Here is a 27,942-nt window from a genome sequence, read left to right on the forward strand (position 1 = left end):
GGAGCGAGGTGCTGAGCGAGTCTTAGAGGGGGTGCGGGGATCATGCCGGGGGGGCTGCGCCTCGGCATCGCTTTCTCCTCGCCCTCCATGGAGCCCGGACTTTTTTTACAATGACTTTCCCCGAGCTGAGTAATGGCAGCTTGAGTGGGAACCGGACGGGACAGGGCAGCCAAAGCGGTGCCAACCGGTCCTGGGGGCTGCAAGGTGAGGAGACCCCCGAGGGTAACGGCACCACGCTGACTTTCGCCTTGGACGTGCAGGCTGTGGGCGTCGGGGTCTTCCTGGCCGTCTTCATCCTCTCGGCCATCGTGGGGAACATCCTCGTCATCCTCTCGGTGGCTTGCAACCGGCACCTGCAGACGGTCACCAACTACTTCATCGTCAACCTGGCCATCGCCGACCTTCTCCTCAGCACCACCGTGCTGCCCTTCTCGGCCACCTTGGAGGTGCTGGGCTTCTGGGTGTTCGGGCGCATCTTCTGCAACATCTGGGCAGCGGTGGACGTGCTGTGCTGCTCCGCCTCCATCATGAGCTTGTGTATCATCTCCGTGGACAGGTACATCGGCGTCAAGTACTCCCTCAAGTACCCCACGATCATGACCGAGAGGAAGGCGGGGGTCATCCTCGTGGTGGTCTGGCTCTCGTCCATGGTCATCTCCATTGGGCCGCTGCTGGGATGGAAGGAGCCGCCACCGCCGGATGAGAGCATCTGTAGCATCACAGAGGAGCCGGGCTATGCCCTGTTCTCTTCCCTCTTCTCCTTCTACCTGCCCCTCATGGTCATCCTGGTGATGTACTTCAGGATCTACGTGGTGGCCAGGAGGACCACCCGGAGCTTGGAGGCAGGGGTGAAGAAGGAAAGGAATAAATCCATGGAAGTGGTACTGCGCATCCACTGCCGCAGCGTGCTGGAGGAGCCTCTCTCCAGCACCCGGAGCAAGGGGCACAACTTCAGGAGCTCCCTCTCTGTGCGGCTCCTCAAGTTCTCCCGTGAGAAAAAAGCAGCCAAGACTCTCGCCATCGTCGTGGGTGTTTTCATCCTCTGCTGGTTCCCCTTCTTCTTCGTCCTGCCTTTTGGTAAGTGACCCTGGCCCCCATCCCGGCCCCGCTGCCCGTGGCTGAGCCCCTGGGAACCTGTTCCTTGGGACAAACTTTCAGGACACAACTCGTGCATAGAGGTGAGGGATAGGTAACTGATAGGTGAATAAACCAGCAATGAATTAATTCAATTAATTAACACTTATTCAATATTTATTAATCAGAGTCACATAATCAATCAGAGTAAATAGCAAATGAATAAAATAGCAGCATACTAATTGGTTTAATTAATTCATTCTGCATTCAGCAGTTTAATTAATGAAGTTCAGGCTAAGGAGGAAGCAGCTCTGCTTCAAACAGGCTATAATTACGGCACAGTGGTCTCCAAACAGCTTTGCTGTCCCTGCTCCCAGCCTCCCTTTCTCCCAGTTTGGGGGAGGACACCTGGATCTGCCTCCGTGGGCCCAGGGCTCCCACCTCTGCTGTGAACTGGTGAAGATGTTGGAGAGGAGTGAGGTTTGATCCCCCCAAGGAGCTTGTCAGAGTCTGAAGCATAAGTCTTACTGACTTCCCAGGATGCCAATGTTGTGTAGGGACCTGGAGCAGGACCAGGTCTTATCTGTAAGGGTGATGGTCCTGGGCGATTTCCCAGGACTGATCCACCTCCTCCAGGAGTCCTGCCCTCACCTCCTGACCCTGTCATGGTGCCCGTGTCACTGGGTGCTGGTTTGGGCTTGTCTGGCAGGTTGTCCTCTAAAGTTTTGGCAAGTTTTTTCCCCGGCTGAAAAGGATGCAGCCCCCTGCCTGCAGAGGAGGCTGAGCGGGCACAAAGCCCACCAGGGAATGTCCAAAACAACATCCCCTTCCAGCACCAGTGCTGCCCGTGGCCCGTGAAGCACAGGAAAGCCAGTGCTATTCATCACCACCTCATTGAACAACAGGCACCCAAGTCACGGACCTGATTAACCCTCTGGAGTGGTGTAGCTAAACCTAGGGGGAAAAAAAAAAATTAAAATAACTTCCGAATATTGACAATAGCCTTTGCGCAGAGCTCGGCAAAGCCGAGGTCTGTCACTCCATCTGCTGGGTGGGATCCACATGTCCCACGGCCGACCGGGGACTTGTGTCTAACTAACCCTGCAGCCAGGGAAACGTTATAGCTAGTTCTGCACTTTTTCTCAGGATTTTTCAAATCCTCTTGCTTGAGGCTGCCTCTCAAGTCAATGAATGGAAACAGCATCATGACCGCAGGACTGATTTTGACCTGCTGAGGTTTTGATCTCCCTCCGGCGTTGTGGCTGTCCCCCTGGGGACAGCCGGAGCCCAAGGCCGTTAGACACCTAATTGAGGCCACGCAATCCCCACCTGCCCTCCAGTGGGATAATTCACCAGGACCGATGGTGCCTTGGGAGCTGGGGTGTCCCTAGGGTGGTGGATGAGGGTTGTGGGTGCCTGGTCTCACCATGCTGCTGTCTTGTACCTCGTTGCTTCAGTTTCTCTCTCTGGGTGAGGGTGGTATTTGGGGAGACTATCTCAGCCCTCCATAGGGCTGAAATTGTTGCTGTGAAGAGTTTTCACCTTATGTGAGCACGGGAGCTCACGGTATAACTCAGGCAGGGAGCAGCAAGGCTGCAGTGAACTTCTCTCGCTACCAGACCCGAGACAAATTATCCCATCTGACCGTGCCTCAGTTTCCCTTTCATTGATCAGGTGCACTGGGAGATTTCTGTAGCCTGCAAATAAATAGTTTGGGAATTGTGGGGCTCAGGGAGGTGCCAGCACCCGAAGGCTGAGCTCTCTGGGCAGCCCCAGTCTGATACTTGCCTCCTTGGCTGATCAGCAGGGCAGGAACCAGCTCCGAACCTCATTTGCACCTTTACAGCTTGCAGCTAATGAAGCTGGGAGTTGGGATCCTGTTCCTCTGAGTTATTCACAGTACTTGAAAATAGGGAACAAACATCAGGCAAGACTTCAAAGCAGAAAAAAATATTTTATTTTGGTTTACCATACCTGTTCTCCCTTGAAACCCTTGAACCAGCTTCCCCACTGATGTAAATCACTACCCCTGCACTGAAGTCAGAGGAGATTTGCTGATTTACACCAGCTAAAAAATACAAACTTCATTCTTTAAGTACCTCCCATGAACCCGTTTGCTTCCTCCAAGCACACAACTTGCCAAGTTCTTTATAAACATGGCTTTGATCTTTACTTCCTGCTGTATTATATGTATAATATAAACACAGCAAAAGTTCATTTATTTTATGACTACAAAATATGCTGCCGTTTATTTCACCCCACTTTTATTAATTGCAATTTCCTACTCAAATCTGAGAATCATTCAATGCTATCTAGAAGGAGAACAGAAACTTCTACAAGGTCTAATCTCTGATTTTACAGGTCAGGAGACAGGTCTGTAACTCAGAGAAATCAAAGTTCCCTGTAAACCCACAAACTGAAACATGCTGGGGCCAATCCTCCTTGAAAAGGACATTGTAAATGGTTAATTAGAATGGCTTTTTTATTTGCTTGTTAGACAAACTTACGCAAAATAATTTGGGGCCAAGTGGAAATAATATTGATACACATTTTCAATGAAAATGAAACACTCATGAGAAACAAAGTTCACTTTCAATTGAAGTGAAATGTATTGTTTCTATTTAAGAGTGAATGGAAGTTTATTAAAAATGAATACTCAGATACATTTCAAAATGAACTGTCACATTAAAATGAAATGAATAAGTAAGATCTATTTTCTTCTCAAAATATTGAAATGCTTTGGCTTTTTTTTTCTATTTGACATGAATTTGCAAGAAGTTGTCATTGACTTACACTGTTGACTGACTGTTGTCTGATTATACTTCTTAGGGATAAGTAAATCTGTCAACTGAAAAAAGACTCCCAGCTCTACTTAGCATTGACTTAGCACTCAGAAACTTCAGTACTGGGTCTGTCACCAGTGTCTGTGTGAGTCTGCACACATCTTTGCAACTCCATGCAGAACAGTTTGCATGGTAGTTACATGGGAGTAATGTTTATCATATCAGTGTTGAGAAGGTGAAATAACCAATAATTTTAAATAACAGGACCTATGTATGTGCCAAATGTTGTCAGCCATTCCTCCATGCTTGAGTAATCTACAAAGATTCTTCTTTAAATCAGCTCAAACTCCCCAATACCTCCACAGTCTATTTATCAGCTGAGTAACTTAGCTCACTCTTGGGTTTGTGATACACATCCCCAAGCACAGGATGCCACCACCAGGAGTTCTAACACAATTAACAGTTTCTGCGGCTAATGAGACTCTTTAAGCAGCTGGTTGTTCAACAAGAGATGAAATCCTAATTTCCCACAGAAGTCTTGTGTGGGTTCTATCTTTTGCCGGGTGTGCAGTAGAGCTCTACCAAGCTGCTTTGCCTGGGGATCCTGGGTGGTGGTTGCGTGGTTTATGCCAGGGTGCCTCTTCCCTTAGCAAAGCCCTGTTGAGAGAACATAACTGGAGGTTTCTCAGAGATGTGGGCCAGGAGTTTAAGGGTGTTTTGTAGGATGGGATTCATCTCCCTTTGGTTGTTTCAGACATCTGTGCCTTCATCTCAGCTAGACATAGCATCACGGAGATGCTAGTTGGAAGGGACCGCTGAAGGTCCAACTCCCTCTCTGAGCAACACCAATACCAGGTCGATCAGTCATATTCACCCAAAGCTCCACCTTTATCAGGGAGTGCCTGAAGATGTGACTCAACTGACGTATTTTGGACATCCTCCTTAGGATGAGATGAATTGTGGTGTCAACCTGCCTCTTTCTCCCCCTTGACTACAAAAGCAGCCAGGGGCAGCTAACCAGCTGACGGTGTCTGCACTGCAGGTATTTGCAGAGAGGTGGGATGTATCCTAGTCCGGATTTTTTTTAAGTCTAATGGAGGCAAGATGCCTAGGTGAGAGAAAGCTCAATCCTGTGTCAGCTCAAGCCTTTATTAGAGAGAAAGAACAGAGAGAGAAGCTCTCTCTTAAGTCACACAAACATAGAAGCTTCACTGGCTCTTCTGCTGATGGAAAATCCTGCTAAAAGTTAGGTGCTGGGTTTGTCCTTGCAGTAGGGCATCTACGCAATGGGTCAAGGAAGCAGAACCTGCTATACAACACCTATAGATAGATAGTCACCTGCTTTCTCAAACCTGATCCAGGAGGAAGGAAGGAAGGAAGAATAGGAGGAGGGATGGAGCCCTGCTCCCCAGCCACTCTTCTGTGTCTGGGGAGCATGCAAAGACAATGTGGGACCCCAAATGGACCATCTCAGGAGTGGAGGCAAAGACCTTCTCCATCACCACCCCAGAAGCATCCAAGAGGAAACAACCGTCCCTTGGGATGCACTAGCCAGTACCCAGGATGGCGATTTATACACCTCAGTGGCCCTTGGTTTTTAAGAAGCATAGTCTAGTCTGGGTGGTGGGCACCCATGTTTGTTATTCTCTGGATTTGGTTAGAAATCAAGACCAGTGTGAGAAAGGCACAGCAGCACCCATAGCTAGTGCCACACAAGGATGAAGGCCACAACCCAAGGCTCCCTTCACTCTGTCCCTCCACAAGCAGGAGGTTCCCCAGACAAGGAGTGACTTAAGAGACCCCTCAGGATGAGCAAACCCCTCCATATTCATGATCTTATATTTGCCTTGGGGTGGTGACTTGCCTGTGTTTGCAGTGGAAGCTGGTGCTCATTTCCAGCTATGATTCAGAAAAACAGTGTGCTGGCTTTTTTACCTGCCTCCTGAAGGAAAGGCAGCTGCTATCAAACCAGGCTCAGAAAGGTCTCCTTCAAGCCAAAACAAAAATATTTTTGTAGATTCTGTTTTCCATAGGACAGAAGTCCTTTCATAAAACATTTTGCAGAAGACGGGCTTACAGAGGCATTGCAGTGCTCAAGCTTCGGTAACTGTCGCTTGTAAAATAAATGATGGGGAAGACAATGTAGGTAGAAGCACATTTTAGATGTGACCAGGTCTGTTCTGGTAGAAGTGGAGAACCTAATTCTGTTCTGGTAGAGGAGGATTTAGCATGGTTTCCTAAGAAAAAAAGGGCTTATGTCATCACTCTGTGCCAGTGTGCATGTAAGCCTTTCCCTACCACCTGATGAACTCTTTCATCAATCTCAATCACTTTTGAGAAAGTGCTAAAAGTCCTCAATATACCAAGGTCCTATAAAAATGGGCAGATGGGTAAAGGAGTGGGAACTTTTATACTGTCCCTCACAGAAGGAAGGTTGCAGAGTGAGCTCAGCCCCTGGTTAGACATCAGAAAATACTAAAAATCCACCACAAGACACAATTCCACAGAAAACCAAACTTCTTTAGTTTTATTGTGCACAGGAGGACCTGATCAAAAGTGTGATTTAAAAGGAGGAGGCTGAAAGATAGACCATTCAACTACTTTGATTGTCAGGGCAGTCTCTTGTATCTCCTGAAATTTTCTGAGTTATGGTGGAAGTGGCAGAATTGGCATGGAAAAAGGAATGGGCAGCTGCTTTGGAATAATTAACTATGGCCCAGACCATCAAATCAAACTGGAACAAGAGCAATTGCAATGAACTATTCCATCAGCCACACATCCCCCATTGATCCTAGTCCACAGGAACCATACATTCATTAAAAACACCAGCAGACACAGAGTCTCAAAAACTGCTAGGTACCAGGCTCCAGTTTGATTTATTAGACAACATCCAGGCAAGAGGCAAGATTCTTCTCGTCTGCTTTGCACCACAGGATGTTTCCATCAAATGGGCTCATGGCAAATTAGCATAAATTCATTAAATCATAGGGGATGGATGGGTCTTCCAGCCCATCTCCCTTTCTCAGGGAAAGATCACTTGGCCCAAAACCATTCCTGACTTGTTTTTCAAGACTATACTTAAAACATTGCAGTGAGGCCAAATCCATTGCTTTCCCAGGCAAATTATACTGTTGCTTAAGAAATGTGAATTCTGCTTCTCTTTTTCCAGTTGATAGTGTCTGCAATAACATTAGGGCTGTGCTGCAGCCTACCAGAATGTCATTCCTAGGGCATGATAGCCGGGATGCATGTGGTGGGCATGGCACAGGGACACATGGGGGTGTACAGCCCGCTGGGACAGCACTGGAGGAATAGTCCAGGCACAGGGAACCTGGGTGGGAGTCATCTGCATTGATTGTGTCTGTCTAGAGATAATACTGTGGAAAAGCAACCTGTGAGCAGGGTTTCTCTCCAGGGAGAACATGTTGACCTCCTGCAGAGGGGCACAGGAGAGAATTACAAGTAGGCACATGGATAACGAGCCTGTGAGTAAATTATATAGCTAAAGCATTTGACGGTGCTGATTTACTCCTTGTGCCCTAGTGCAGAAGGCGGCAGAGTGCAGAACAACAGGGGAATAGCCTACATGTGTTTGGAAATAGCCAGCAAAAAATTATTATTTGGAGCCCAAATAAGTGCGTGTGGTTCCCTTCCTACTCATTACCCTGTGCAGAAGGCCAGAGGCAGACGGAGGGGTTTAGTACAGTTTTTGCTGTTGCAAGAGATGCAGCACTCCAGACCTCAAATAATGATTTGGGCACCCAAGATTGAACATATACTTTGCCTCTGCCTGGCCAAAGTAATGCAGTGATTCACTGAAGTGACTGGGAATAGGACCCAGATCTCCCATGACCTATGTCCGGGATTACTCTGCTTCCAGTCCACCCACCGCACCACCAAATAAAACTATTTAAAGCCAAATGTCTGTTTTTATATCACAGCGTCTTGACGCATCTGGAGGCAGTTGCTATAATGGATGTACCACAAACAGGAAAAAAATAGGTCTTGAAAAATTTAAAACTACTGTGATTCAGTAGGCAAAATGTTATAGAATCTTTCAACAGGAGTTTTGGAACCAATACCAAAATATACCATATAACGTTAAATGCATCTATATTAAGTTGAGTCTGACAGTTTTATTGTATTTGCACACACAAAACTTTGTCCTGGATATTCTGGGAAGGAGCTTTTAATTGGCCTGATCTATCTTCATTAATTTATATTTGGATAAATATTTGCTTATTAATTCTGATAATCAGGTTAATGAGATGTAACAAAGATTGAGTGGAAGGGTGGGGATGCTCTTTGGTATGATCATGCAAGGTGGTGGTTTAATTTCTTGCTACCAGCTTGGTTTTGATTGCTTTTGCTACAACAAACAGCATGAATTTGGTACCAGCAACTGTGTCACGTTAGCAAGTAACAGTGCAAAGGCTTTATGCTACCTGTGGCATTTTAATTACACATGTGCTCACTTTAGTGTGTCCATACAGCACTTTTGCTCAAGGCTTTTCAGAAAACAAGTATATTTCCTTGGGAAAGCAACCTGAATTATCTTCCGATTGATCAATCAGGACTTTTACTTGATGTGATTATTGTGCTGTATTCTAGGTAGAGCTGATAATACCTATTAACATTACAGGACCCTTCTGGAAATAAGTTCTAGTTTCTGGTGCCAAACATTATCTATTAGGTAAAGTTTTCCGTTTTGTGTCTTTGTAACAGGCTGAATTTGTGCTGCAAAATGTGAGACAAAATAAGATAGCCGTGTCTGAAAAAGGTGACAGGAAAAAACACAGTGCTAGGTTCCTATAAGAAGTGTTATGGGAACAGCCTTGAGTCTAAAAAGCTCTGGCAGTACCATGTGTCAGAGCAAAAACTTGACATTTTTCTCCATTGGGTTTGGGGGGTGCTTTACATCAGGACAGGGCAGGAATTAGACAAAGCTGGCCCAATATGGCCAACTTCTGTGAAGAAAGCACTTTTCTGAGGTGTTGTCAAGGATGGGCAGTTTAGCGAGACTGGAGCTTCTGAGGAAGAGCTGTTAAGAGCAATGACCTGATGGTGTCTGATGGACATCTCTGCTCCTCTGCTGTCCCCTGCACTGCTCATTTCCACGCTGATCCTGTCTTCTCCAATGTCAAGACAGTCCCTGGCATCGGATGCCAACAGTATATAGTCTTCAGCCAGTTGCTCTTCAGCTTTCTACATAACCAACAATGAAAAATAGGTGTTTTGAGGCTGCAGTTCATCTCATCCTAATATTGCTATCTAAACCAGTCAGATGAGTCACTCTCCAAAAGCACCAGTGTCTCCTCAGTGCCTCTGAGGGAGGCCAAAGATCACCAGCTCCAAGGTGCACAGTAGACATCTAAACTAGCTGAGATGAACCTCACTGTGAAGCCAAACACGGGACTAGTTTTGCCAAAGTCAGACACATTTCCAGCTGGAGCTGGAGCTGATACGAGTTAGGCTTTAAGGACACGAAGTGCTCCATAGCACCAAGGGCTCAGGAATGCACACTCAAAATACAGACATATTTTGGCATTGCTTTGTAAATGGGACAGTAAGATGGCTCTAAGGCACCTTTTTCTCCTTGGAGAGCTGTGAAAAGAAAAATATATTGGTTTGCAAAATGTTTGGCTGTAACTGAGCTGAGTACCTTCAGACATCTATGAGGAAACAAATAGTTGTGTCATCAGAGCGGAGCTGAGCAGGGTGAGTTTGTAAAGTGTGGAGCCACATACTGACCAGTGAGGAGATACTGAATAGCTCAATCGAGCTATTACTTAATTGAGCACCCACCTTTCCTTGCAACTAGTATGGCAGGGACACTGCAGAGACAGTAGAGCATGGTCCTGAAATTAAACTCTTTAAATGTAGGAAAACAAAGTTTTGCAAATGTGATTTTCACTTTGACCTTGTCGATCTTTTGAGTCCTTAACTTTGCAATTTCCTTAGTGTTCATTTAGCAGTTCTATTATATAGGATACATTATAACTTGTGTGCAAGCTATTGTTTTGTGTGGTCAGTAGAAACCAGTGTTCACCATAGTGGTAGAGTTAAACAAGACAATTTTGAACACATAACCCAAATGCAGAGCAAAGAAAGTGAAAATCTCTTAAAATATTTGTTCTCTGTATGAGAAAATACATCTTTACAACAGCTGAAGCCCAGAATCAGCAGTTGCAAATGCTGTGGTTTACGCACCACATTTTCAGCAATCACCTTTCCATGGACACTGGTGGGATTTTGAGTGGTCCCTGCAGCAACAGCTACTTTTTAATATAAACTCCTAAAGCAGCTGATGAGGACAGGAGCTGCCTGAAAAAAATTGGGTTTTTTTCTTTGAAATTTCTCTTTCCACATAAATTCAATTCAGGAAAATACAGTTCTACACCTGGATATTTCTATGTAGTGTGTGGCACCACTGGATAGATATATTTCCCCTGTCTCTTACTCTTATTGCCCTTTACATGGTGATCCTCTGAACTGATCTACATTTCCTGGTATACCCCACTGTATCCCACTTAGCCAAGATACAAATGCTAGCCTATGTTGCATCCTACGTTGTACCATCCTCCGCACAAGTACTAATAGGAAAGCAACTGAACTGCAACTGTCAGAAGAATGATATTGTCACTGACAATAGAAAATACTTCAGGGTTTGTTTGTTTGGTGTTTGGGCAAAACAAGGCTGTAAAGAACTTCTGGCGTGGAATGTATGTAGTGAAAAATCCAGTTTTCCAACTAATAGGTATTGAGACTTTTTTGACCAACCCAGGTAGTTCCATCTCCTTATTCTTTTTAGACACAAAATTTTGAAGTCCTCTTAAGGTACCTAGCTTTGAGGGCATAAAGCAAGGAGGTTTGTCCATCATTATTTACAGGATAACTTGACCCTTCTTGTGCTGAGTTGATTCTCTGTAGGTCGTGAATCAGCTTTGTTCTCTGAGCAGACCTTTTCCCAGGAAAGCCTGGTACTAACTACATGTTGTGATTGTGGCTTTCTGCTCTATGTTGTGAATTAATTACCCCCTTTCCTTGTCATGTGATAATGAGGCAAGGCTAAGTGTAGTCTAATAACCCTGAGATTGTCATTCGCTTTCTCTTGGGTTGTCATCAAGGCAGATCTGTTGCATGCATCAACCCAAAAGAGCTCTTCTGAGGATAGCCAGTGTTTTATTCTTCTGTGCATTGGCTGTTAAATGGTGATACAGGCATTGGTGACTTTTGCTGATGGGCCAGGCTCTAGAGGAGGACGGCTGCTGTAAACTTTGGGGTGTTCTTTTTCGTTCTTCACAGCAGGTGCTACATTGGGATTATCGCTATGGCTATGCCCACTAGATAAATGCATCTGTCCCAGGAATGAAACCCTGCACTTTCCCCAGCAAAGCAGTGCAGAGTGACTCACATCCACATAACTCAGGGCTAGTCCTCTCTGGAGGAGACTTGCACATCCACATTGACACAGGGTCTTCTCCGGATTTCAGAAGGTATCCCAGTGGTTCTAAGACTTAAGTACTATTTTGAGGCATTTTTAATGCAAAAGGGTTTACAATAACATACCAGTTGTTGGCAACCTGTCAAAGAAAGGTTTAGGTACTCCAAGTACCCTACCTTTCAGGAGGATCTCGCATACGGGGCCCATCCAACCCTCTGTCCCATCAAGTTACCATGTAGTCCCTGTTGGGTGGTAACTCCCTGTGGGCAGGGTCTTGTCTGTGGAGTATGTGAGAGCACTCATCACAAGGAACTTCTTGAATGTGACCATGGAGTTGGTGACAGCCAACCCCCTGTAGCTATGGTGGAGCCCCTTATCCACTGAAGCTTGTTTCTATGCAAGATCTGTGATGGCAGGGGGCAAGAAAAGGAGTTGGAGATCTGGAAGGCATGGTAAAAGATGAGGAGGAAGAGCAGAAGGCTTGGGGTGCAGTGAGGCTAGTGAGGTGCTGGAAAGGCTGGACTGGGAGCCCTTCTTGTCTCCAGAGGGTTTGCTGAGTCCCAAAACAGAACCATCCCCTCTCTCTCCTAATGCTCAGACTCACAAGAGTGTTTTCAAGGGCCAAATGTGTTTTATGGTCTTGTTTTGATTTACCCACCTGCTCTTAATTTGGTTGTGGCTGAAAGGGTTTGGGGATTTGGGACCAAGGGTAGTTGATGAGAAATAATTGTTTCAGTATTAAAGTTCAGCAGCTGTCTGCTTTCAGCTGCTTTCTGATTTGGTAGTTAATTGCTATTATTATTTGCTGTAAATATTTCCTTTAAAATGCTGAGTGATGAGCTCTTCCTTCTGAAGGCTTTGTCTTTACAAGCACTTTCCATCCAGAGATCTCTCAGCCCTTTGCACCTGTACTTGAACACACATCCCCAAATATCCTCATGGTCCTCCTTCTCCAAAGCAAATTCCAGCCACCACAATGGAAAAATGAAGTCTCTGGTGGGTGATGATTTGTTGCATTGACTATCTCCTGTCCAGGCTGGTGAGAAAACCTGCCTGAGTGGCAGAGGTAGCATTCACATCTTCCCATGCAACGTGTGCTGGGGACAAACTTATCCCAGTGGTGCCAACTCCATAGTTCAAATGACTAAATAGGAAGAAAGGGAACACACACAAATGTCATCAGGGAGGGAGACAACCCATCTGTTTCAACACCATTCATCATCATTTTTGCTAAGGAAACTGAGGCACCACTTACATACCTGTGGTCACTTGGTAGCTCTCCAGTATTGCTAGCACACCAGCTACTTCTGCCCTGCTTTCTCTGTTTTGGTGCTGCGTAAAACTGTCACATGGAAACAGAAGACTGTACTTCTCCCTGCACCATAATTTATGGGTGTGATTAGCCCAAGGATGGATTTACTGGAGTGGCTTGAACAGGATATGGCTTTTTTAGCTACTCCTAATGAATAGTCTTTCTCTAAGAGGGCTCCTTAGCTAATGCATTTGGAGTTGAGCCAGAGAACCACCAGGTCTGGTGGCAGAAAACCAACTGCCAGCTCCCTAAAGAGAGGGCATTTCCTCCTCTCAGGAAGTTTCCAACCCAAGGCAATTCACAACTAAGTCATTAAGGCCCCTGAAATGCAACTTTTATTTTTACCCCTCCAGTAGCTGAAAAAAAAACCCCAAACTTTTGCAAGGGATTCCTGCTGGGAGAAATCCCTTCCCCAGACAAATCCAAGCCACCTTTCCCATTGCTCACAGTGGGTACATTGATCCCACTCAGCATAGGAAGACTGGCAGGAGATAGCAAGTACTGGACTGGCCCCAGCCGGCACTCTCCAACACAAATCTGCCCAAGAAGTGTGCCTGGAGCAGTAGGAACATGAGGTGGTTGATGTCACTTGGGTTCAGGATCTGGAATCAGACCAGTCCCTCTTCTGTTCAGCAGTTTGTTTATTTATCACAGTTAATGGGATCCATATTTGCCCCAGTGAGTTAAAGGCTAGAACAAATCACAGGGGTTATCTCATCTGATTTCCTGAATTAAAGAAATCCTGGCTGCATTCCCCTGCAAGACTGTTGCAGCGCAAGGTTGCAAGTGCTGAGAAGTCCAAGACAAGATCCAGGCTGCAAATCCTCCAAAAGATGTCCATGATGAGGAAAAAATAAATACATCAGGAAGCCCTGCAAGAGATCTCCCATGCAAGGATCAATTATGCAAACGCTGAGCAGGGGACAGCCCCCACTACAAAAGAAGGCTGCCCCAGACTTTGCTGGAAGGGCTGTGCTGGAGCTCGGTCCAGGTCTTCTGCCACAGACAAGACCTTTGTGAAAGCATTTAGATGGGGAAAAGATAAAAAAAAAAGAAACTTGTTTAGAGGGAAATTCATATCCTAAGCCTAAAACTGATGATTTGTAGTAGAGAAAGTGAGGAAAGGGGATATCTTCGTGGCATGGTGCTCTTTTTTTTTTTTGTGGCAATAAGCAAAGAGGCGGTTAGGGCAACGTGACCGGGAAAGGGACGATAAATTTTCCTGCAGCAAGAGGATGGTCTGGAGCCAGGGATTGCCACCCCAGGATGGGTCAAGAGAAGGAGGTAACAAGCACAGTGGGCTCATGCCACATCTCATCCCTGGCTGTTTTCCAGGTGCAAATTTGCTCAGACCAGCCTCACAAATCACTGAGAAACAGCTCGCAGGTAACAATAGGGATGGTGAAGGGCACTGGCCCCAAAATCCAGGGACTCAGAGCCACTTGTGAGCCCCTAGGTCACCAGATGAAGCTGGCAATAGTGTTATTTCTTACCCTAGATGAAAGAACTCCCACCAGAGTCCCAGGCAGGGGACATGAGACGTGTATTATCACCCCAGATGTGTTTTCAGAAATGAAATTTGGAAGGGCATGGGGCGCACACACATGCACAACACAGCAGTGGAGACACCATCAGCTGGTCAACAACCTGGTTTGAGCACAGACAGCAGAGGACTTGGGTTCAGAGCAGCTGCCAACTCTTGAACCTCTGCCTTTAAAGCCAAGTTCTCTAGGAGACACTTGTCAAACTGCACCAGAAAAGTTTTTCAGCCATGGGCTATTTCTGTTCCCAGGGTCCCTTCCATAGGAATTATCCAGAAAGCTGTGAGGATGCATTGTGAAGTCGAACTGGCGGCCAGCCACGAGCTTGTCTGCCTCCCTCAATATTGCACTCAGGCTGGGGATTTGGGGAAACAAAACAGACCGACTTCATGTCACAGGGTTTGCTTTCCGTGTATTCCTCGCTCAGAGACGAGCACGCAAAGACAGAGGGAGAAGGAGCAAAGCGCAGAGTTTTCCAAATATTGCATCTCTCCCTTTCTTCTGCCTTGCCAAAGTGGAGTTATTTGGCATTAATCGTGTTGTGCTTCACTTCCAGTGACACCACACAGTTACAGCACTTCAGGGCTCTCTGCAGGCTGATCTAGCTGAGATTCTTGATGATGCACAAGCCCATTAGTCATGTGCTTCAGCCCCTTTTGTGTCAGGTGCTGTACAAACAGTAATGCTATTTCTAGCCTAGAGGAGCTCAAAGTAGTGGATACAGATGGATGTGGGAGGCAGGAGAGCACCCAGCGGTATCTGCATGCAGGCAGACTGCAGTTTTGCCGGCATTCAGGCAAAGGAGTAGGAAATAGTGGTGCAGGCATTGGCAGATAACTTCTGCTATCTTAGGAAAGCAACCAAGGAGAATGGACCAATTCCCATTGCATCTGATCACCTCCTTGGCCACCGCACTCCATCCCTGGGTCCCCTTCCCTGATTACCTCCTGACGAGTACTTCATCTCTCACCCATGCCTTTGATAAACAAGGCACATAATTATTTCTGGTTTGCAGGTAGATGAAGAGATTAGGGGTAGGACCAGACTCACAGGTGAAGACTTCTATGCATAGTTGTCTATGGGTAGGTGTCTGCATGTGAGCTGGGTGCCCCATTATTGTCCACATCTAGAGAGCTAGATTGCTAACCAGATTTGCATTGCAATTTGCTTCCCTAAGATATGCCCAGTGCTGTCCAAGATCCCCTAAGGTAGATGAAGCAGCTGTCTGGGGTTTTTCATTGCAAGGCAAGACCTAGAGAATCCCTGTGCTCTTCCAGAGACCAGGAGGGACATCCCAGGGCTGCATATCTCCAGTGGTACAAGACACATAGGCAACATCAGTGTCTACTTTAGGATGACCTGCAATGAACCCTGAATTACTTTCCCAAGAAATTAAAAACAAAACCAGACACCCTCATGGAAAATACTTCTGGTAACCTGCCCACACAAACATTTCTTTCTCTATCCCATAAACTGGATTGTAGGTTGTGCCCTGAAGCTTGGTATCTTGGTAGGTCTATACCTTTCTCTCAGATGCACCCTTCCACAGGCTAATTCTGAAGCTGTATCCTGAAAATAAAAACAAAGGAGTCACTGCTGCTTTCTCAGACGGCCTATGAGGAGTCAGTCTGGCTTTCTTTACATTGCTGCCAAGCATTAAATAGCACACCTAATGCTTCAGTGCAGGAATAGTAGGAAATAAATAGAAAAGTCTTTGAAGGAAGGGCTTAATCTTTGCTGACTGGCAGAGATAGAGAAGAAAAGTCATCTAAGTGACTTTACTGGTCTGACCTGTCTGTTTCTCCTGTAGGCTCCATCACTTGGCACGTTTATCTGGGCAAGTAGGACCCAGATGGCCAAATAGATGGAAAACATGGAGTTACCTGCCAGTGGTCCATTTGGCCTCTCCATTTAGGACATGTAGTAATAGGCTGTTGGAGAGGGTGGTGGTGTGCATGAAGCTTGTCCCAGCACAGCTTTAGGTCTTTGCCCACCTGCTAGTGCTGAGACGTGAGAACTAACTCAGAAACACACAACATGATACACATGATGCGTAGACTCTTCCTGGGCTTCATTAGCATCCCTTGATGACCCCAGCAGGCAGCACGGCTCCTGCTCTCCTACAGGATGCATCCATGAACTTCCCCCAAAGGTCGGGGGAATCAGTACGTGGGCGGCTTCATTTTCCTGCTGCAAGGAAAAGTATTTACATTCAAAACAGAACTTTCCCAGTGTCTGAGGCTGTTTGACTGAAAGGCAGCTAGGGTAGGGGGCTGAATGGAGATTGTTTGCATTGAATGTGGCCATCAGCCTGTCAGGATTTATTCCACACATTCAGCTGGAAAAGGTCTGTTCCTTTTCTCTGTGTACTCTTACTGCACACCCATCAGCATGCACTTAGGGAAACTGCAGGTGATTAAATTAGCAGCCTAATGTATGGAACAAAAATAATTTGCTCCAAAAACCAGCATTTACTGTTCAAAGTGGAACTGAGTGACTCACAGCAGAATTCAGAAAAGCCATTGGAGAAAAATATAGCCAGAAATGTGATCACATCTGCCATCCCACTGAGTGCCTCGACAATCCTTCAGGTGCCTTCTTCTTTTGTAGCTCTTCATCTTCTTCTTTCTCTCCCTGTTTCTCCTCCTATTTGTACCCCTCTGTGGCTCTGGTGTGCAAATACCACAGGCAGCTGTCACCATTTTGAGAAAGGAGTGAGTGCCACTGCAGATCACCATGTTGCATGATCCCATTCAAAATCACCTGAGCTTCATGTGTGTCGTAGTCCCTGACCCTCTGCTGCCTGTGCCTTTGGGGAGGCCATTCCAGATCTTATTGCATCCAACTCTTAGAAACTTGATTGTTTGCAGTGGGAACATATCTGTGCCTCATTTGTGATCATTTAGTTTTGTGTCCATATCATCTTCTTCCTTAAGCAGTTATATTCTTTCTTTGGCTTTCACCCTTCTGGCAGAGAGGTGGTCAGAGGTCTTCTTCACCTGTAGCCTCTTTTTGCTACATTGAATAAGCGAAAATTCATCCCACCTAAGTAATTCCCTTTTGCCTTAATTCCTCCACTGGTCCATCTGGATTTACTCCCCTTTAGAAGATCACTGATGGTTTGGATGCTTTGTGAGACCAAACTAGTACCTTACACTCAAACTCTCGAAGGTGCACCAGACAAATGGGCGCCTGGGCAAGCAGTCCTTTGTGGTAATCCTGATGTCCCTGTTAGCAACGGTAGTAGCAGATCACACCTCCCACCTGGAGAAGAGATGGAGAAGCAACCCCCTGTACTGTGTTGGTGGATGTCCCCTGTGATTGCCACCATGCAACATATGCAGCTTGGTGCTCTGGCTGTTAAGTCAGCAGTAGTTTTGGACTCTTCTGAGTCATGCCACAGAGATCTCCAAGGAAGAGTATCTAGAAAGATAAATGGATGCTACCCGCCATGTCCAAGTGCATGCTCAGGATTGTACCAGAGAGTTTGTATCATAAGCCCATCTTTTTTGCTTCTGTTTTGCTCCATAAGGGACTTTCCAAAGGACTCTCCTTCCAAACTCCGCTGGAAACATCTCCCCCGCTCACTGGAGGGGGCACACCTCGAAGCCGCGAGGTCCCCATCAGCCAGTGCTGAAATGTGGATTAAGAAATGCTGCTCCACTGCCAGATATGAGTCATCCTGCCTCTTGAACTCTCGCTTATAGTCACCATGGTAACTGGGTCAAGCACCTCAGAAAAATGATCCGGGAATGTCCATTTTTCTTTCTCCCTATTTATTTCTTGTCACTTCCAAATGCCTGCCTCTCACCCTTCCCCTTTTCCAGCCCAGGAGTGACCTGCATTTCAAGAGTAAAGCAGCTCGTGGGGGACCAAGGAGACATTGTTTTATTCCAAACTACAGTCATCAAGGAGGCAATTCTAGTACACGCGTTTGAAAAAGGTGTCACAGTCCATGGGGAATCACTGTGCTTGTGAAGAGAGAGACAGAGGGACTGGGCCAGATGTAGGTGGTATCAGGATGTGGTTTCCCCACAATTTTCCCATCAAATACTCCATCAGTAAGGTTCTCAGGTGGGCAAGAATTGGAGATTAGCCTGGACTGCAATAAATCAGGCTCTCTTCAATACAGGTGATCATGCATCATACCTCCACCAGCACTCAGCACCCAGCATCCAAGAAAAAGACAACACCTTTGCACCAGTCACAGCAGCAAAGGATCTCAAGGTTAGAAGCCTGCCTTGGATGAAAAATTTAGGAACCTCTTTCCTTGGCTAACCCTTTGTTTATGCTTAGCCATGCTGTCCCATCCTCTCCCATCTACGCTGCCCAAAACATCCCCTGGGACCGACCTTTGTTTGCAAGCACCTCCCAGCCCCTTGAGCAGGGGGCTTTGCTTTTCTCCTTCCTTCCCTTCTCATAGCAATGGGCACCTCTATCTCTTGGTGTTAGAAAAAATCCTCTTCAGGGGTCTGACAGGCACCCAGGCAATGGTATAGGCATTTTTAATGGTTCTGCAAAGTCAGACGCTGAATTTAGGTGTCTGCATTGGAGTCACCACTGTTGTCACCCTGATACTTGCACAGATCCTTGTACCCAGAACTTGTTTCCTTCCTTCACAAGGTTGAAATCTTCCTCATTTAGTGGCTGTTGGTCTCCATCCCACTCTGAATGCCTCTTTTAACCAACTCTGCTGGTGCTAGGCTGGTCAAGCAGAAAAGTTTCAGCACTAGCAAGTTTTCCCTTGCTTTTGTCCTCTTCTAGGTCATCATTTTTGCACGTTGCTCCATTGCATTCCCTAAACAAAACAGAACACTATGGCAGGTTTTGACAGGTAAACTGCAGTTTCAGTCCTGCAGATTTTGGCAGAAACCACCAAGGCTGACATCAGCGTTAAGCAGTAGCTGTGCCTCTATTACCCCAAACACTGGTAAGGAACAAAAAGCATCCCATTAGACAGATGTTTCCATTAAATTTGGGAATGCCTGCAAAACCACGCAGAAAAGGCCTACAAATGAAAAGCAAACTGAGCTGTTTATTGCCATTAACAAACAGGAAAAAAAAAACCCAAACCAACAAAACAACAGAGAATGCAAGAATGTGATCATTTGGGAAGAATTCGTTATTTGTTATTCTTACTAACAAAATTGATTTGTACTGCAGTAACATCCAGGAGCATGCATGTAGGAGCTGGAACTCCCATAACAAAATGGTAATTCCTCACTCTAAGGACTTTATTGCCTTGGTTTTGTGAGCTTAACTGTGCAAAATGTTGACCTCTGGGCACCATTAGGTTGTGGGACTATCACAAGTGGTCCACAGGAGATGCACAGACGAATATCAAACATTAAAATGTGTATGTTTTCATGAAAAGTCGGACAATGAGGTTGTTGAGTCGCCCAAGGGAGATCCAGAATGCTAATAATGGTCCTTTATCAGCAGGTTTAGGATCTAGTGAAGGAAGAGAGAGAACTGTTGGGTCAACAAAAGAAAATTAAACTCTGTTTTTCATATTGACCCATAGTGCCCTATTTCCTTTTGTGTTTTGATTAGGTTTGGTTTCGTTCAGTTTGTAACCTTAAATGTAAGCAAATTTTAATACAAAGTACTTTGGCATGCCTGTTCCTCCTTACCCTGAAAGAAGTTTTGCTTAGAAGAGTTTCAGTATTGAAACTTTGCATTTGTTTTTCAAATACTCTTTCTCTCTCATCTGCTTTGGCCAAAATAATGTGACGAGTTTGCCCTACATGAAAATTTGTGTTTGTCTCCTCCAATCTGTATGCTTTTCAGTGAATGAAAGAGGCAACCGATATATTTTTGCCCTGATATCATCAGTTGTCTTTTTTTCTGGCAGGCTGCATAAGAATGGTGTCAGGAGAGAGATCCTGGTACAGCCTAGAAAACTCTTGGGAATCTCTGTGTATAAAATTATTAAGAAGGTTGGATAATAAAGCAGACACATGTTATTGCTCTGAACAGCCACGACATTTCTTGGTTGTACCCATTTTTTTGTTTCCCTTTGCAGAACAAGTCCCAGACTGAAATGCACCTTTGTTGCTCTGTATATACTAAAAGCCATTTTAGGGGAGCAAATGGCCTCATTCAAAGGAAAGTCGTGGACTGTTAGCAGCGGCAGAGAGTGAGAAAGGATGTCACCCAGCCCTTAAAAATAATCGCCCTTGAGCTATCCCAAAATCCAGGCAGGAGGGGCCAGTTTGACATTGTTGGCCTGCAAGTTGTCAGTGCACTTGGCCGTGGGAGCAGCATCGAGGGCCAGGCACCAAGTCAGGCTCAGCCATGGAGCCAAATTCTTCCCAGCGTTACCTCAAAATCCCTCTCTGGGGCTCTGGGCATAGATGGTATTGCCAACACCTCCTCATATTGGCCACAGCTGGGACACCTGTGCCACAGGAGATGAGGAACAAGGGCAGATTCGTGACCATGGAGGTTCCCAGGCTAGAGCACCAAGGGAGCCCTGACGGTCTGCAGAGCCAATCCATAAATTGGACTGTTTCCTCTCTCTCAAAGGAAGCATCCAGGGATTTCTCTGTGCCAGGACATCAAAGAGAAGATTATAACCAGCTGTCTTATGCAGCTAATTGATACCAGGCCTCTTTATTCCTCAGGGAGGTCTCTGAGGGAACCAAGCCAAGGGAGGTCAAAAGGAATGAACAAAGGAGCACGGATGTCCCAGAGTGTGAAGAGGGCAGAGACCACCTTCACCCCAGGGGCTCCTCCAGGGAGCAATCTCCCAGCCGGTCCAATGTCCCCCCTCTTCCCTGAGGACAGAGTCCACCAGTGGAATCTGCACTAATTTGTCACCCAGCACCCAGGGGAATATCTCATGTCACCCAACTTCTTCCTCTTCTTGTTTAAATAGCCTAGTGCAAGGGCAGGACGGGATGTCAGTACAGGCTGGGGAATGAAGGGATTGAGAGCAGCCCTGCCAAGAAGGACTGGGGGGCACTGATGGATGAAAAATTGGACATGAGCATTTGCAGCCCAGAAAGTCAATCTGTACTCTGGGCTGCATCAAAAGAAACGTGGCCAGCAGGTCGAGGGAGGTGATTTTTCCCTCTGCTCTGCTCTGGTGAGAGCCCACCTGCAGTACTGCCTCCAGCTCTGGGGTCCTCAGCACAAGAAAGACATGGACCTGTTGGAGTGGGTCCAGAGGAGAGCCACAAAAATGATCAGAGGGATGGAACACCTCTGCTATGCAGAGAGTCTAAGAGAGTTGGGGTTGTTCAGCCTGGAGAAGAGAAGGCCCCAGGACACCTTACTGTAGCCTTTCAATATATAAAGGGGGCTTTTAAGAAATATGGAGAGAGACTTTTTACCAATGCCTATAGTGACAGGACAAGGGACAATGTTTTTAAACTAAAAGAGGGTAGGTTGAGATCGGACATAAGGACAAATTTTTTTTACTGTGAGGGTAGTGAGGCACTGGACCAGGTTGCCCAGAGAAGTTGTGGATGCCCCATCCCTGGAAGTGTTCAAGGCCAGGCTGGATGGGGCTTTGAGCAACCTGATCTAGTGGAAGGTGTCCCTGCCCATGGCAGGAGGGTTGGACTATATGATCCTTAAAAAAAAAAAACCAATATCCCTTCCAACCCAAACCATGCCATGATTCTGTGATGCTATGTCACCCAGTGACTGGGAATCATCTGCAAACTGTGGCTTAGATGGGCAGCCATGCTCCTTTCCCTGTATCCTCCACAGGGTCCTTGTAGGATAGTCTGCAACTCAGCAGAATGCCTCTGTGCTTTGATTTTGCAGAGAAGCAAAAGTTACCTTATTAGAGAGCTCAAATGGGAAATCCCCCCTAGGACAATCTGAAGGTCAGCATCCATTTGTCAAGGCATGTTTTGATCTTCTCCTATAACTGGAAGGAGTTTCTTCAAACAGAAAGTGAAATTGTCTGAGTAGGATATTATCCTCCATTCTCATCAGCGATCAAAAGAATGAAAGACCTCTATCTCCATGGCTTGCACCACTTCTGTACTTCCAAATCAGCAGCTTAACAGCAGTCAGGAGTGTAGGGCTGGAGTGAATGGTGGCATGCATGCTGCTGCAAAGCACAAACATTGTCATGCAGACCTGTATGTATTTACATTGACAAACCTGAAAATGGCTATTCCAGATAGATACAAAATTAGCAGTTTAACTGCCTGCAGGTGATTGACTGGCGTCTTTTGCATCAAATTACTGGGAAATGGTAGGGTACATAAGTGAGGAAGGAAGAGTTAGAAACAAGATAAGAAAACCATTAGACAGAGGTTAAAAGGGGCATGGAGAAAAAATCCATCTGTGCAACCTCTTCCCTTCTCCTTCCTTTATGCAGTCATGACAGAAGGCCCTGTGCTCACCAGTGTCAATGCAGAATCAGCAGCAAATGCAAATCAGTCTCATTTGACCTTCTTGTTGCAATGTTTGGGGCATGGGTTCAGCCTTCTACACATCTGCAAAGCACTTGTCATTCTCCTGGGTGCAATGGCCCAAAGTAAGCGAAGCATTTAAGCAGATGTTGAACTCACAAGATTCCCAAGTAGCAGGTCTGGACACTGGCCAGCGAAGGAGGATTTCATTGGAAAATACCAGTTGGAAAACCAAGCGGAAATGTCCCAGGTTTAACAACCTCTACTTCAATGATTACTCGTAGCTCTAGGGCAGCCCGTTCATGCCAAGTTTCCATGGCTTTCTTACCATGCAACCAGCAGAGTGAAAACCTTGGCAGCTCTGTGCTAACCCAGGGTTGCCTCCTGGATCCAATGCAAGTAACCTGGAAGCCCTGAGCACCCTGGCTCCAGAAAGCGTTTTCTCATGCTTCAAGGCTTCCCACTATAAGTATGTTAATTTGGGGGACTTTAAGACACTCCAGATTCCCAGATTCATGAATTCCAAGAACCACAGGACTTCCATTGCCTGATCTTCTGTGTTGCTCAGCCCAAGAAAAGCCCAGGGAACGTAGCTGGCTGAGGACTTTGCATCTTCTGTACCCTGTGGCTGGGGAGGCTTGAGAAGGGGGAGACTACCCCACGGTGCAGATCCATCTAGTGGTGGGTGACTGCTGGCACGGCTGTCTCCATGGATTAACAAGTGTTTCCACATCAGCTGGTAGTTGTCAGGTTTCCAGAGATACGTCCCTTTTAGACAACAGTGTGCACTGAAGGTTCTTAGAATTCATTTTTGCAAATTTATAGTTTCTTGGAAATTTTCATTAATTATTTTATTGCATTCTGGTTTTGAAAGAAAACAGATATTAAACACTGAAACTTCCCACAAACCAGGCACTTTTGTTCCCAAGCATGTATTGACACACTGAAAAAAACTGAGTCTTAGCAATTCCATCTTGTCACATTAAAATCGTGGGGATTTGTACCACTGGCTTTGTAGAAATATAGATAGTTGGGGCTGGAAATTGTCTTAAGAGATGATCTAGTCCCTCCCTTGACCTCAGGCCAGAGAAACTGGATCTGGCCTATTTAGTGAGTAAGTAGTAGAGTATTTCCTTTACATGGGAATTTCTGTTTGCCCTGGTGCTATGAAATTGGTTCCAGTGTGCAAGTCTGCTTTTGATGCTTCATGTAATTCCGGCTGTATCTACATCACTACCAGTCTGTTCTGTATGGGTTATTGTTGAGGGAAAAGCTCTACCATCTAACAGCAGTTCAAGTATATACTGTGTGACGTAGATTGACCCTAAATCCAACTCCTGATTAATAGCTTCAGCATTTGCAAAGCTTGCCTCTTCTTTCCCAATAGCTCCATTGCCCCAGTCCCTTGTAACAGGCTTTATTTGTCCTAGGACTCCCCTAAACACAACATGCACATCGGTACCCTTTCCCTGAAGTTGAGTTGATTGTCTCAGCGTGAGTTGGCTGAAAGTATGGTTTATCAGCAGATGTTTCCAAGCAGTGTAACTTTCAAAGGAGTACGGATTATCTCATGTGTAGGTGAAATGCATGAAACCATGGTATCTGTTATTTAGAAGTAATTATTTATCTCTAAAAAAGATTAAATGCAAAGCCTGATTTGATCCTATTTTTTTAGTACAGGTAGTGAATATTGTCACTTGTAAAAAATATAGCATCATTCATCTGATGCTGGAATTTTGCCACCCTCAACCATGGCATGCTTTGCTATACCTTGCTTGATTTAGTGACTTAGAAAAATCTCTGGATTTCTGACCAGACACTTAGAACCCAATGGGAGAAATGGGCTCCAATGCCATGCTCTTTCCTGTTTGCACAGAAAACCTGGTTCGCCATGTTTTTAGTACTGGTTGGACCAGATACCTCCAGAGATCCCTTCCAAACTCACTTACTCTGTGTCTCTAAAATCAGATCCAACTGGAGAGCCATGTAAGTCAGTAACGTTGTAACTGACCCAGTTTGTTATACTTCAATTATTCCACTTTGGCCTTTTGTTCCGGTATGTTAGGCCCATATCATTAGACAGCTGATGCCCACCTGTGCCTCAAAATTTCAGAGAAATCTCCATATTAAACAAACAACCTGAGCAACATAACAGCTTGAAATGTCTATTACAAGATGACTTTTTATTCTCAAGGGAGTCAGGGAGGTACATGGAAGCCTCTAATTCACCTTCTGCAATCTAATTGTCTTTGCTGTTTCTATTGTCTCTTCTACTACCGATGCACCTCAGCCCAGTCCTGGTTATATATTCCTGCATCAATCATAGAATCATAGAATAATTTTGGTTGGAAGGGACCTTTAAAGGTCACCTAGTCCAAGCCACCTGCAACGAGCAGGGACATCTTTAATTCAATCAGGTTGCTCAGAGCCCCATCCAGCCTGACCTGGAATGTTTCCAGGGATGGGGCTTCGACCACCTCTCTGGGCAACCTGTGCCTGTGTCTCACCACCCTCATTGTAGAACATTTTTTCCTTATATCTAGTCTGATTCTACCCTCTTTTAGTTTAAAACCATTATGCCTTGTCCACTGCTACAGGCCCTACTAAAAAGTCTGTCCCCATCTTTCTTATACCCCCCCTTTAAGTATGGAAAGGCTGCAATAAGGTCTCTCCAGAGCATTCTATTCTCCAGGTTGAACAACCCCAACTCTCAGCCTTTCTTCATAGCAGAGGTGTTCCAGCTCTCTTATCATTTTTGTGGCCCTCCTCTGGACCTGCTCCAACGGGTCCATGTCTTTCCTGGGCTGAGGACCCCAGAGCTGGACGCAGAACTGCAGGTGGGGTCTCACGAAAATGGAGCAGAGGGGCAGAATCCCCTCCCTCGACCTGCTGGTCACCCTGCTTTGGATGCAGCCCAGGATAGGGTTGGCTTTCTGGGCTGTGAGCGCACGTTGCCAGCTCATGTCTAGTTTTTCATCCACCAGTATCCCCAAGTCCTTCTCAGCAGGGCTACTCTCAATCTCTTCATCCCCCAGTCTGTATTGATACTGGGCATTGCCCAGGACCTTGCACTTGGCCTTGTTGAACCTCATGAGGTTCACATGGGCCCTCTTCTCGAGTATATAGCATCCGTCACAATATGTTTTGTGCAGAGACCTCTCAGTAAATCTGAAATGGGTTTGCTTGGATCCAGGATCAGCCCAAGGTCAACTCCAAGCCTGGCAGGGAGCTCCTTCTTTTCTGCTCAGACATGGACTTAATGGTATTAGTAATGGCAGCGTATTGATGTTTTGTAGTTACTTCTAAGAGGTATTAAAGAGGTTATCAGACCAGGGCAAGCACAGCTGAGCTAATCTGAGCTTTCAAGCTTGGAGGACAGTAGAAAAAACAAAATACACCTGTAAAGACTCAGCCCTAGAAATTAGACATTGGGCAGCCCCATGCTTGTGTGCAGTTTTAGAACCGAATAAACCCTACTTTCATGTAAAATCATCAGTGGAGTGGAGTGATTTAGGCCTTCCAAGTGTAATGGGAGGATCCAAAAACACTCAGGGGTGCTCCAGATATCCAAGGTTGAAGGCAGAAGTGCCAAGCCTCATACACTCTCCGTGTTTTGGGCCCCATATACAGGAACAGCAGCCGGAACAGCCGCCCAAACAGCTTTTTCTTCATGAACACACCCCAACACACACACACATCTATCCAGATTTTAAATAAGAGCCTGGTTCAGTTAGAAAAGCAATTTATTTTTTTTAAACAGCAAAGGAGTTGTCTGGCTGCAAACAGTAATTACTGCCCCGTTCCCTGCTAGCTTGGGTCATGCCCTCTGGAATTCAGATGCATATGCTGAAAAGACCAGGGTGTCTGAATGATGCTAGATGGCCTGATGTATAATTGGGAGATAGCATCCATCCACGTATACAGTTGGAAGAGCTGGGATCAGGGGACTTATCTGCTTTCCTCTAAAGACAAATGCCAGGAGGTCACTGTGTGTCATCAGGCTTAGCCCAAGAGAGAGCTCAGCATCCAAGGTACACTTGGAATAAACTATATTTATTAAGGCACTCATCAGCAGTGATTGCTTGGCAGGCAGTAGAGACACAAGGCCAGACCAGGCTCTGTAAAGCCTCTTAGAGCTGCAGCTGGGTCCTCAGCATGACAGTCTGCTCCTCCTAAAAAAGGGGCACAGAGGTGAGAAAGAGATCCCAAGTGCGGGCTGGACCTGCAGATCTGACTTCTAGAAAGGAGGAGCGTTGAGACACAGGTGTGATTTTTCATGCACCCACCTTTCCAGCCAGGACGAGTCCAGCTCTGCAGCTCCAGCTGGAGATCTAGCAAGGAGGGAAATATGTTTGTTGGCCTGCAGTGCTTTTCAAGGTATTCACTGAAAAAAAGCCATCCCCTTCTCTCATAGTCTTATGCTGACATGCTTCCCAGGGGCATAAGAGTCTCAGGTCCCAGCTACAGCTCTTCCACATTCACATTCAGGCTTTCAGCCTATCTTTTCTACGCCTTGAAAAGGACCCTGGGCAATCCATCAGAGATTTTTTTTATTATTATTATTATTATTTTCTTAATATTCATTTCATTGTGCAAAGTGGACCAGCTCTAGCTGCCCAGTCTAACCCAGAAGAGCTGCCAGGTTTTGAAAGTACCGTTCCTCAAGGTTTTTCCTCAGTACCTTGCAATGAGAGGTCCAGGTGACATTCACCCCAACTGAGACACTGAGGAGAGCAGCCCCATCTTCTCTGGGCCAGCAGGAGGTAAAGGGACCTCTGAAAGACATAAGCAAGGTGGTGATTGTTGAAGACTTAGATGTCATATCTGCAGGTAGGACAAAGTCATATCCCAGATGCTTCTCTGCTATGGTTATGGGATTTGAGATCTTATGATAAAGCCTGTATCTCCTACAAGGTATCTGACACCTGGAGTCAAAGGACTCGGCTAAGGTGAGAAAACCCACAGTAACAACCTCCTTTTGCATGGATCTACATGGGCAGGCATGCAAGCACAGATGCATTCACCCTGGGAGACATCTGAGGGCAGCTTCGTTGCTTTCTCCCTGACCTACCTTCACGGGGCTGAGACATCCTCATTGAGGGAAACTGGTATATTCCTGGAAAAAATATGAAAGCAGCTGTGATGTCATCCCATCAGTTGCTTTTGTCCCTGCGGCTTACCTTGAAGACTTAGGCTGGTTTCTAGCGTGGCTAACTCTATTTCTGAGGCTCTCAGTAGATGTCTACCTCACTCCTTATGGGTGGCAGGGGCTTAGCAAAGGAAAAGGCCACAGGCAGCCAGCATCGCACAGGATATAAAAGGCCAAGGAAATAAGGTGGTGTCCCTGAAACCTTAGGGAGAGCAATCAGGTAGAGAGAATGGCAGAAGAAAGCAGTCACCTACCCACCACCAA

General features: G+C 46.0%; 1 protein-coding gene across 1 annotated transcript in view; it reads left to right on the plus strand.

The window, feature by feature from the left end:
• Nucleotides 1-110: 110 nt before the first annotated feature.
• The window catches only part of ADRA1D (adrenoceptor alpha 1D), a 46,116-nt gene continuing 18,284 nt past the window's right edge, over nt 111-27,942 (plus strand). The window contains exon 1 of the mRNA XM_010580748.1: nt 111-1,077. Within this exon, the coding sequence (XP_010579050.1) occupies nt 111-1,077 (967 nt within the window). The remainder of the gene's footprint in view (nt 1,078-27,942) is intronic.

The sequence above is a fragment of the Haliaeetus leucocephalus genome, unplaced genomic scaffold, assembly GCF_000737465.1.
Source record: "Haliaeetus leucocephalus isolate CR32 unplaced genomic scaffold, Haliaeetus_leucocephalus-4.0 Scaffold741, whole genome shotgun sequence".
In the NCBI taxonomy this organism is placed as follows: Eukaryota; Metazoa; Chordata; class Aves; order Accipitriformes; family Accipitridae; genus Haliaeetus; species Haliaeetus leucocephalus.